Genomic DNA, 12,216 nt, shown 5'->3' with positions numbered 1-12,216 from the left:
TGGTTTTGGTGTCTTAATTCATTGTTCTAAAACATCTTCTTTTTAAACAGTCAATTAACCTCAATTCTCCTTTTGTTACCATTCGCAGAAAAGAAAATATAAAATTTTTGATTTTAATTTGAAGTCTTTATTTGGGATCACTGTGTAATTTACAGGAAAATATCCATGCCTAATACAGTGTGTGTGTGTGTGTGTGTGTGTGTGTGTGTGTGTGTGTGTGTGTGTGTGTGTGTGTGTGCGTGTGTGTGTGTGTGTGTGTGTGTGTGTGTGTGTGTATATATATATATACTGATGAAAAGCTTTCTTAACAAATCTTAGAGGGAAACTAGTTTTTAATTCTTTGAATTTGTATGAAATGTTCTAATCTTTTATCTATAAAATCTAATTTTAAGTAAAGTTATTATAAATTTTGTAGTTTTTTACAAATTTTTATTACTTATTGCCCATTAAATACTTAACAAAACAGCTCAAATTTTCCATCTCTAAACATTTTGTATGAAAGGTAAAATTTAATCTTAAGTAGAATGTCAATAGACCTGTGATTGAAGATGATGATATTATACTGAAATTCAGCATGAAAGTTAAATCATAAAAAATTTCAAAATGTCTCCATTACATTTAAAAAAAAAATGTTAAGTCGTTTGAAGTTTATAAATCTTGAATTTTGTCTACAAAAAAGTTATTACAAAAGAAATTATAAAAAATAAAAAAGTAGTTTTACTGTAGCATATATTTATAATTTATTGCTTGAATGGTTAAACATTGAATAATTCACATAAACATAAAATATTTGTTCATCCTGATACAAATTTTAACTATATAGCAGCTAAAATCATTGAACCCCAAACAAGATTTCAGCCTAATTTATAGGAGGAGGGAGGGTTTATGCTATAGTTAGCTACGCTAAATTCTTTTTCATTGCATTTTATATAGGCATTATCCATTTGATAATTTTATTAGTTTAGTCAAGGTTTTGTTTGTAGGACCATTAGTGAGTAAGTGTAAATCCTACATTACTTTTTTCCCAAATTAAATTTTTTTTACTCATGATTTTATTCAGCTGTTGACACACCCAAATTCAGTATGTGGACACTTCAATACATCATGAATCTGAGTCGTATGATTTTTCTTGATAATAATAATTTGTATTCTCTTTTCGTACATTTTTAGTCCTCTAGCTTTATAGAGGAAATGTTTCAATCCATTTAATTGTACATGATATCACAAAAACCCATTGGTATTTTTGCTATTGACGTTCACTAGATAAATTTCAATATTGACGTTTTTACTACAGTATATGTTAAAGAAATTATTTTGGGTAATTTAGTTGAGGATATCTGATTGGTGATAGTTGTGAATTGGGTTAGTGTAAGAGTGTTACTTCTGGATGGCTTGCGTCATTCTCCAGCTGGTCGGTTGATGACTGTGAAAATACCCACGGGTTGGCTGAGCTCCCACAGAGCCTTATCCGCTGTTTGTCTTGGCAGGCTGTTATTGTTAACATCTGTTTGCCAGATATGAGCGGTCCTCTGAATTTAAAGGTTATCCAGGTCAAAATATGTCTTATTGATATTGATCTAAGACCAATCAATGGTTGGGCGTACCATCTGGCATCTTATATAAATATTTTGTTGATATGTGATTGATGTGAGAACATTATTCAAATTAGATTGCTGTATTTTGAAATTTGACATTTTTTAGTATGTACGGGTGATGACAAATCCTGTGTTTCATTTTTATGTTTAACATCAATAGTTACATTAAGAAGCTAGCTGTATTTGAAATAATCCTGTTACAAGTCCAAAAATAGAATAATGTATAAACATGTTAAAACTTTCTTTTTGTTAATTTTTATACATTATTCTTATATAGATTCCACCCACTAGAATGTGATTTTCCACTACGTTAGAGAATTATATATGTACTTAATTCCAGTATGTACAATTTTTTTGTTATTACGTGGAAGTTCAGTTTCATCCATGTAAAGTTGTAATTAAGATTATTATAGCCTACATTTATCTAAAACAAAGTATTTATGACCAAAGAAATAAGTTCACTCAATAAACATATACATGGAGTGAGTATTGAATATTCTTTTTATGTACCACCATATTTACAGGAACATATTCATTGGTTTCCTTAATAAATTAGATTAGATGTTAAACAACACGAGGAGTAATGGCAGTAAGACCTGGTTCTCGCTCAGTCCACAATGGCTGTGGGAGAATGTACAAGACTGATGACTTAAACTTTATTAGTAGTCACCATTCCATTTATTGTTGTAGTTCTGAATGTCTTTATCTATTTATAAATATTTTCATTGCATTCAAAATATTCATAGTTCTTTTAACCCTACATCGGGCGCTAAACGGAGTTTTCCTCCGTGTATTTTTTATTATTAAAAATAGTATTACTTTTCTGATGTTGGCAGTCGTTTCCCGCAGTGTACTTCACGAGCATCTTTCGGGGAAGTGAAACAATAGCTTCCCACTTATCTTTGTCAAAATCTGTCAGTATGAGGTCTACTTCCGTGCGAGACTGGACGATTCCTCCGTGAGCGCCCGATGTTGTGTTTGTAGTCCTTGGACTAAATCTCCGTGAGCGCCATATTGTGTTTAGTTTTTATGGAGTAATAATCCGTGTGCGCCTAAATGTGTGACCTGTGATGGTTTCTTTTTAAGTTTTACAATATATTTTATTTGAATTTTGTGAAATGGAGAATGAAGACGAGAGACTTGTCAGTACAGTAGGCCTACCCGTGTGCTATGGAACGTTTCAGTACTGTTTATGGAGTGAACATTGTCGTTATAAGAACCAGAAAGAAAATGTTTTGAAACTTTGTGAAGCGTTTAAAAAAATGTTTAGTAAAGAATAAATTTTTATTTCAGAGGAATAATTGACATTACAATTGTATAATATCTCAAGAATTGAAGTTAGTTGTTTTTGTAAGAAGTAAAAATCTAAGTTAATTTGCATATTATTGCAGTAGGTTAAACATTTTTACAATTAATTGCATTATTCTTTAAAATAAATCATGTTGTTACTATACAATAACATTTTTTAAGATTTTGAATTTCTTATTTGGAAAATTCATTACATAAGAGAGTAATTTTTATTTAATTTCTAAAAATGAATATATTACATTGTAATTAAATCAGTATGAATATTTAAACAAATAAAAACAGTTTAAACGACTATGATATCCATTATTCGCTAACCTGGAGGAAACCTCCGTGAGCGCCTGATGGTGTTTCTAATTTTAAGCGCCTGATGGAGGGTTAATAAATGTAAAGAGTTAACAAAATGTTATCACACACAGTTGGAATGGAAAATAAATTTCTCTTGCAGGGCCGTTTAAATAAAATAAACCACTTTGGTTTTGCTCCAATCACAAATAGTCAGAGAACCAAGTAGTTAAATCTTAACTTGGGTATTTTAAAGTAATAAGTAATAAATATATTTTAGTTAGAGATGAATGGATATTAAGTAACTAATAACAAAAATGAATCATTGAATAAACCCTGTATATTATACAGGGTGTAAATTAAGTCCTGATGCACCTGGATATATTCCAAACGGATTGAGATATCGATGTACAACCTTCACCATTCTTATTAAAATACTTTTTTGGATTTTTTGAATGATCAAAATAAATTCTACCCTTTAGGAAGGAGGGTACAGAGGGAGGGTAACTTAAAATTTTCAAATTGCAACTCCCATCTTGTGCCTTTTTGTGAATTTTAATGGCTTATTTAATAGAAGCAATGACATGAATAAAACATCTCTATGATGTTCCTTACAAAATGTGCAGACAAATAACCCCTTACATTTCAGGGTGTAAATTAATTATAATACTGTTACTTATTTGTTACTCGTTATATTTATGGAATCATTTTCCATTTATAACTAGACAATTGTAAACTATATTTTTAGCAGATCTAGATAATTGTAAATATTCAATCAACATTAAAGGAATTGTGATAATTGTATTATTTTTTTAAAATCTTAACTTTGGTATTTTAAAGTAATAAGTAATAAATATATTACTTAAATATTAAGTTAAAGATCAATGGATATTAAGTAACTAATAACAAAAATGAATCATTGAATAAAACTGATGTATTACCAACCAATTAGTGGCAAGTGTTCAGCTACAGGTGGGATTCACCGTAGTTTTTGTCTATTATTGTTATTATGAGCAATTAACCTGACAGTCGTCCTTGTTGGTAATTACAGCTGATTGTCAACACTGAGGTTCGGTTTGGAGTTTAATCTTGTCGTGATAGTGCCTGTTGTGATTGTGTAATCACCAAGTTCTGTACGTCATGGAAAAAATTCTAACCTTTTCATAATCCTTAAATTATTTGTACACTTATTCTAGTTACAGGATACATAATTATTTATTAATATATATTGAGTACACTATTGTGTTAATATGATCTAGTTGTACAAATCTGTTGAGAAGGAATTCTTAATTTATATAAAATTTCCTCCTGCATTAGCCAGGATTTTTATCCACATCTCATCAGATGTTCTAGGTGTCAGTTTTGTAAACATGTAGGTAGGTATTTTTTCAAAACAGACTATCTGAGAGGTGTGGATGGTAGTGTTCCCTGTATTGGATTGTAGCAGTTGTCGAGTTTCTAGATTTTTGTATAGCAAATTATCTCTCATATGTTGAGAGAAGCAATTGTCAAAATATTTAGTTCTCAGTTACATTGGCAATGCGAGTGTAGAGGATTTAGTCCAAAGTGTACACTTATTTGCTTCTTTTTGTTACCTTGAATGCAACTTTGACTGCGGAGTTACTCCATATTAGAAAATCATACCTTAGAAAAGATTCAAACAGGCCAAAACTGAGCCTATAAGTGTCATTGTTGGTTTATTGTTCATTTTATAGCACATATTCTAGAGTTAAACTTTGTGTGGAGGGATTGTCAGTATGTGAGATTGTTATCTAGTACAAAGCTAACATACTTAGCTGAATTATCTTAAATTGTTTAACCTAATCATTGACATTCTTTTTGAGTCTTCTATGTATGAGGGCTATCCAGAAAGTAGATTATGCTTTGATATAAACAAAACAACAAAGTAAAAACAAATTGTATTATATACATTTGAAAGTGACATTAAAGTGTTATTTTTTGACACAGTAACCACAAATTTGGCACTTGTCATAGCGATGGGTGAACTGGTTTTGAAATTCCAGCGTTATAAAATTTGCTGTCTGAGACTTCAACCAGGTAGTTACAAACTCCCACAGTTCCAAGTCTTCACCAAATCACTGTGTTGTAAAGCCAGGTCTCCATTGCTGGAAATAGTGATAGTCGCTGGGTGCAAGTTCCGGACTGTAAAGCAGATGTGGGTTACCCCTATTTAAAAGCATTCAGGACTTCTTGAGTCTGATTTACCGTGTGTTGATTTTCAGTACCCATCTTGCACAAAATTTTGTGTAACAAACTCCTTGAAATTTGAGGAAAACTAAGTCAGAGTTATGTAATTGTGAATCTGCGGTCATCTTTAATCTTCTCATCGACTTAAGAGACAATTTCATCGGTCACAATGCTTGGCTGTCCACTTGGTTTGTCATCATGCACATTAGTTCAGTCATTTTTAAACCTAATGCACTACGAGCAAGGAGCAACAGTAATCTCTCATTAGCATGGCCGGATAGCCACTGAACAGAGAAATGCCCTGACATCAAAATTGCCACAATAATCCCACCTCAAGCGGCTAGAGAGCGAAACGTAATCTAATTTCTAGATAGCCCTCGTATCAGTCGAATTTGTGGTTTTGTTTATATTCAAGAATTATACTATGAATAATTTGTGGATTTGCTGATTCAGGTCTGTGAAAATTGAATCAAGAATCAAGATCTTTATTAGTCTTTAAACACAGTACACATATGCAATTGACTTCGTCAAAATACTTATCAGTAATAATTACAGTTATTTTGTACAACCACTCTAAAGTTTAAAATATTAATAAAATGAGAAGATTTAACAAGGATAATAAATTGTATCAAAACAATGGACAAACAATTGTACCTCTTTTGGAACTTTTTTATATTAAAATGGGATGTGTTATTTGCATATAACATGAGCCATGTCATGGAGCTTGATAAGCCGTTTGTTTAGGGAAAACGAAGAACTGGTCCAACTAGGTAACTGTTGAAGTTAAATTTAATAAAATGACATAACCTTAATTTCATCTCTGTAAAAAAGTGTTACTGTTCTATTGTTGTTATCAGTCGTTCTCTCACATAGCAAGCCAAACACTCATACAATATTCCCCTAATTCCCATTTTCTCTTTATTTGGTGGAAAAGAGTGTTTTAGAGTTTAAGGAGTTATAAGCTCCAGAAGCATCAATTACAGTTTTTTTTCTTTTCCAAAGTATTAAATTCTTTTAGTTAAACTACAGCTGGATCTTCCTTTTACAAATCTGTAATGTTGAGTGTGGTTCTCTTGTTAATATAATAATATAGCCATAAGAGTTGTCTTGCCAGACTTTTTTAACCAACTTAGATATATGTAATGTAAGACAATTGATATATATACTGTCTGTAAGTGTACACTGATGTTTTAGATGTGTTATATCAATTTTCTAAAATTTAATAACCCCTTTAATAATCTTAGTTTTAGATCAAGTGTTACTACTACTTGAGAGTTGCCGGTAGATTGTTTCTGTTTAATGATTTCCCAGGCAACTTTACATTTATTCAGGGCTGCCTCTCACAGGCTTGTCTTCTTGCTCTAATTAAGTCAGATCTATGATTTTGTTTACAACTTAAATAGGTATTATGAGGAAATAGAGGATGTTATGGCCTGCTGTTTCCTAAATTCCTATATACATTGTACAAGCTCAACATGTATTCTCATTCCATATCTAAGTACTAATTTATTATACCATTGTACTTTCTTGTTTTCAAGTGTACATTTATTAGATTCGCTAACTGGCGGGAGGGGGGGTAGTAATGCCAAAGATTAATTTAACGCTTAAAGAAATTATGAACTAAATTAACTGTTATCATACCAGAATTAAACTTGTTCATTTCTCAATTTTTTGTTTTTAATGAATTTATGAATCAATATATTAGATTTTTGGTTTGTGCTTTGATTTGTTAGATGAAAATAAGTAAGAAATTATGTCTGTCTTTCTATTTGTGTTTTCTGGAAAAAAATTATATTGTTCAAGTGAATAAAGGTATAATGGTTATATTTTTCAAGATTAATATTGGTCTTATTAATATTGGTTTTGAAAAAATATTTGAGAAAAAAGATATCATATTTCAAAATTTTTAAACTGCAACAATTCAAAACCAGGAGAATATTTCACTTTCACAAATATTAACCGAGTAGTAAGGGTTTTAATGGGTGCTATCCCTCGCTTACAATGCACTTATGAGTTATTAATGTTGATAATCAGCTGATTGTTTCATTTAACATATGATTATTACTAGTTCATTGTTTTATTTCGTGCATTTGCTATGAAATCTTTTGGATGCATTACACGTTGTTTTTCTGAATTCATCTTGGAAAGACGGTAAACTTAGGAAGATAGGACCATCTTTAACAGTATTTCTTTCTTATTTTGATCTAATAAGTCAAATGATGACGTTTTGTAGAGTAATCTACAAAATCTTTTCCTGACCCTAAGGATAGTTTACTCACAATCAAAGAACAAAAATATTGTAATTGCATAAGAAATGTGAAATAGATAAAAAGCTCAAGGTTCAAAAGTGAATTCCTCAAGCTTGTATTTCAGACAATCTCCTAATTAGTGGTTTCAGTATTTAAATACGAATACAGTCTATAACAGCTTGCATTGCAAGCAAGGCTAGTTAAGTTGGCCAAGGTCATATTTTCCGTCTTATACTATCTTTATGTTCCTTTAACATAACAATAAAACATGATGGTTACAACTCCTGTTTGGCAGGAGGCATAAAGATATGAACTATAGTGAGAGTAATAATTAGGTTTTAAACTAAACGTGGCCTCTTTCTGTAGGTAAAATCTGTAAGGCCTTTTAAGGGTATATTATACATTTTTCCAACAATATTTTATCATAAACTAAAAATTACTTCATGTTAGATTCTTTATTTTTGTTATGCAATCTAACAGTCCCATTACTTTTCTCAGAGATGGACATGATAATAAATTATACAAAATAAATTATATTTGACTATGACTAGTTTTACAAGTAATCTTTAAATTTCATATTAATCAGTATTTTTTTAACAATTGTAGTTTGAACATTCTGCATTATTTTTTAATATTGGGTCATTCCATTTCAAATCAACCAATGAAAAAATAATTTTGGACCTTTATATCTCATATTTTGATGATTGTTTTTGTATGGAAGTTGTGCCTACCAAGACTATTTAAAATGCAAAATTTTACATTTGTCTGCCTTTTGGTTTTTTAGTAACAGGCTTTTAAAAATCCACAAAAGACAGTGTTTAATTATGGTTCAGTATTTTCTAAACACCAGATCTTAAAAACTATTAAAGCTAAAGACCAAATTTGTGACATTCTTTTCCATTTGAAATGCTCTTCAATTTGATTTATCACTTGGGTAGTTCTGAGAACAATAATGTGTGTATGACCTGTCCGTACTTAAAATTGACTGCTCATTTAAGCAGTTACTAGGCCAGAGGAGTTACACTTAGCATGGATTCTTAACTATTAAAATATTGATATGATTGTGTCACTTTAATAGTGTTAGCTTGTACTAACACCGGTCTCATTAAGATGTCTCAACACACTCTGTGCTTTGAATGTACTCTGTGCAAGAAATAATGAAAGCTTTTCTCTAGATGAACGTGCGGGTGACGACGATGGATGCCGAGTTGGAGTTTGCTATCCAGCAAACAACAACAGGCAAACAGCTGTTTGATCAAGTGGTGAAGACCATCGGTCTGCGGGAGGTCTGGTTTTTTGGCCTTCAGTATACAGACAGCAAGGGCGATCTTACTTGGATCAAGCTGTACAAGAAGGTATGTGCAATTTTTGTAGTTTAAAAGTTTATCAATTGTGGATTATTAACTACATAATTAGATTATTTATGTAGAAGTATTCCTGATGACTCATGAACTTAGTTGGACCAATTAGTGGAGAAGAGTACATCAATGAAGTGTGATGGGATAAGAAGAAAGCTAGCACTGAGCCGAGCTCAACAGTAATCAGCGTAGCAATTAGCACAACAATTAACAACTGCTTTCTATCACATTGTTGGCCGGATCAGGTCAAATCAGCAGGCATTGTGGTTAGCTTTCGTTCCACTTAGGACAAGATCATTGGTTGCTATCTTTATAATTGTTGGAGTTGGTGTACTAATGAATTTGTATGATGCAACATAAGAATTTGGTAAATAATAACAATAAAATTTACATACTGATTAAAATCCATTGTAATTAATTAAAGTTGAGCTTTTTTGATGAAGTTTAAATTCCTTCTAAATATAGATTTTTAACCTGTACTTCTAACTTCATTCACCATATGTTATGAATAAGTGATGGGCTGTTTCCAAATTCTTTGAAGTGTTTGTATAAATTTCGTTTTTTCCTCTAGCACACGTTTTTTCTACCAAATCACATAAGTTTATTGTTTTGCCCGGTATTGGCTTATTTCAAGATTGACTATTGTAGTGTACATGTACATGTTTTAAAAATATTTATGATAAATAGTAAATATTATGATGTAACATTTGCTTAATTTGTGAATGTTTATGATTAAAATATCTCATATCTAATTCGTTTTCTGTGAACAAGCCTCAAATTTAACACTTAATGTAACATTATATTTGTTTTGGCTATAACTAACATACAGGAATTTTTACGAATGAACATTATATACATATTAGGTCAAAAAACACCTGGATAGTTAATTTTCAATTGCATTGAACATTATGATTAACTAACATAATTTGATTAATACACAATGTTTAGCGGTTGATTACGTTGTCAATAGTTTGCTGGAGATACACTTGGTTTAATTGGAATACAGTATGATAAACGATCAGATCAGGTGTGTATCATCTTTTACTTATTCTGTTTTGTTTTACTATTTATCTTTATTAGTGGCTGATAGTTAAATTTAAAACCGTTTTCTCCTTAATGCGTAAATATAGAGGGATTTCATGGGGAATGTAGCGTGATCTAGTTTCACAGGTTGTGGTTAGCAGTGCCATATCAGCCAGACACTAGATAGTGTGGTGTATGTGTCTCAGTAACTATGCAAACATTATAGTTAACAAACATTAAAACATAAGTGAGAGTTAGGTACAAGTGCCAATAAGGGATAACTAAAGTAACTCCTTTTATAAAACATTTCAAATAGTTTTTGTGTGTAAATACAAAACAATGAAAATACTTGTTAGTTGAGAACAGTTCATTTATACAAATGGTCTTGTTGGATTAATCTGCACCAACACATGTGATCTCTAACTAAATGCCACTGGCACTTTAATGCAAGGATACCTAGTGATCAAACTTGTGATCTCACTGTTCCTGGTTATATTAGAATCTTGTAACACATTACATTAGGTTGCCATCAGTGTAAGGGGGAAACTGTGAAAGACAGTTGAGGAAAAGATAAGAAGGGTGCTTGCATTACGTTTCTTTTTTGCAAATTGCATGAATAAGTTGGAAAACTATAATAATTTGTTATTCTCCTTCAACTGTAAAGGCCGTTTCATACGAGTCAACTGCTGTAGTATAAATGACTGTCTAAGCTGTGGAAAATTTGAGATGGATGAGGTAGGAACATTTTGAAGCAACTAAGAATTAGCATTGTGCATGCTGAAACCTCATATATTCTTTACTTTATAGATCATTACCTAAATGAGCCAACTGATGGTAAATAAACTACTGTGAGCTATTAATCATTAAATAACATTTGTGTGTATGTTAGAATGGAAATGTACAACTTCAAAAATCTTAAAAATATTGACTTATGTATATACGTGGACAGAAAATGTGTAAGGCTTGAACACCTGACAGTAACCCACGTTCTGAGAAAGGGAAAGTTACTTGAGAGAAGTCCAAGGCCTGTGGTATGTGACACCAGTTTTCTCTTCAGTGAGTGGGGCCTGGTGGGCTGTGGCTATCCACGGTATACTCATAGCCATAAAATATCATGCTGACAGTCAGATGTACATGCTTAGTGTCTTATGTTCAAGGAATAAACAGTATTTTCCAATTCTCATTAAGTAATCATATAAAATTCATATATAACACACTAATGTTAACATCTTATTTATGTTCAAATGATGGCATACTGATAGCATTTATTTATTTTTCTTGTTTTTACACATTGGATTATGTAACTTATTTTTCTTTTTTTGTAAAAATATTATTATAAATATATGTATAAGTCTTCATTAACCCACCTTGTGGCAGCTATTTGGCTCCTTATTGACATGTATTTTTAAATTGTTTTTTTAGAGTAGGGGAGACATTGCTTTAAAATTGTACCGTAAAAGTAAACATGTGAGATAGCTATTAACTAGAAAATTGGATGCAAGTTCTACAAAATATAAAATTTGTTGCACTATGTAGAATCATGCAAAACTTACAACAAAAGTGATAAGGTGCATAAGACTGAGAGAAAAAAACAAGAATTTGAGTATGTATCAGATATTTATCATTTTTTAAATATAAATACAAACAAAAACATATAATGATGTATATAATCTTTTTGTCAATGAATTGCCAAGTATTACTAACATTTGACATGTTGCCAAACTTGTATGGTAATACATTTTAGTCAGTTTATTATTTTAATAAAAAGTACAGTTTAGACTTAAAAAAAATTACAACTGAAATTTCAGTAAGACCAAATTTTATTCACTTATTCCCAGGCACTATAATACTAGTTATATGTAAAATTACAATACTAAATTATGATATTACACCATACATTTCTGATTAAACACACTGCAATTTACATTTTCTAATCAAATATTAAATGATTACCCTTATGGCCGACTTGCAAAACAAGTAGTAAAAGACAGGTGCAGTATATTATTTATATTCACTTGGTAAATATTATTAAATATGTTTAATAGGGAACTCTAATAAGGTACCTTCCACGAGTCTTAGGCTCTGATTTTAATATGGGCCCAGAGTTTAAAACTAAGTTATAAGTGGAAAATTATCTCAAATCCATAAATGCTTCTCTGCAGGAAATTAGATTTTAGTGTCTAATGCTAATTT

The 12,216-nt window shown here is 30.9% G+C and overlaps 1 protein-coding gene across 2 annotated transcripts in view; it reads left to right on the top strand.

Moving 5' to 3' along the window:
- The window catches only part of LOC124359394 (moesin/ezrin/radixin homolog 1), a 104,918-nt gene that overhangs the window by 50,186 nt on the left and 42,516 nt on the right, over positions 1-12,216 (top strand). For both annotated transcript variants that reach the window (XM_046812099.1, XM_046812097.1), the window contains one exon: positions 8,818-8,997. In XM_046812099.1, the coding sequence (XP_046668055.1) occupies positions 8,818-8,997 (180 nt within the window). The remainder of the gene's footprint in view (positions 1-8,817; positions 8,998-12,216) is intronic.

Source organism: Homalodisca vitripennis, chromosome 4 (assembly GCF_021130785.1).
Source record: "Homalodisca vitripennis isolate AUS2020 chromosome 4, UT_GWSS_2.1, whole genome shotgun sequence".
Classification (NCBI taxonomy): domain Eukaryota; kingdom Metazoa; phylum Arthropoda; class Insecta; order Hemiptera; family Cicadellidae; genus Homalodisca; species Homalodisca vitripennis.
Note: the sequence above shows the minus strand (reverse complement) of the source record. Positions and strands in the feature narration are given on the sequence as shown.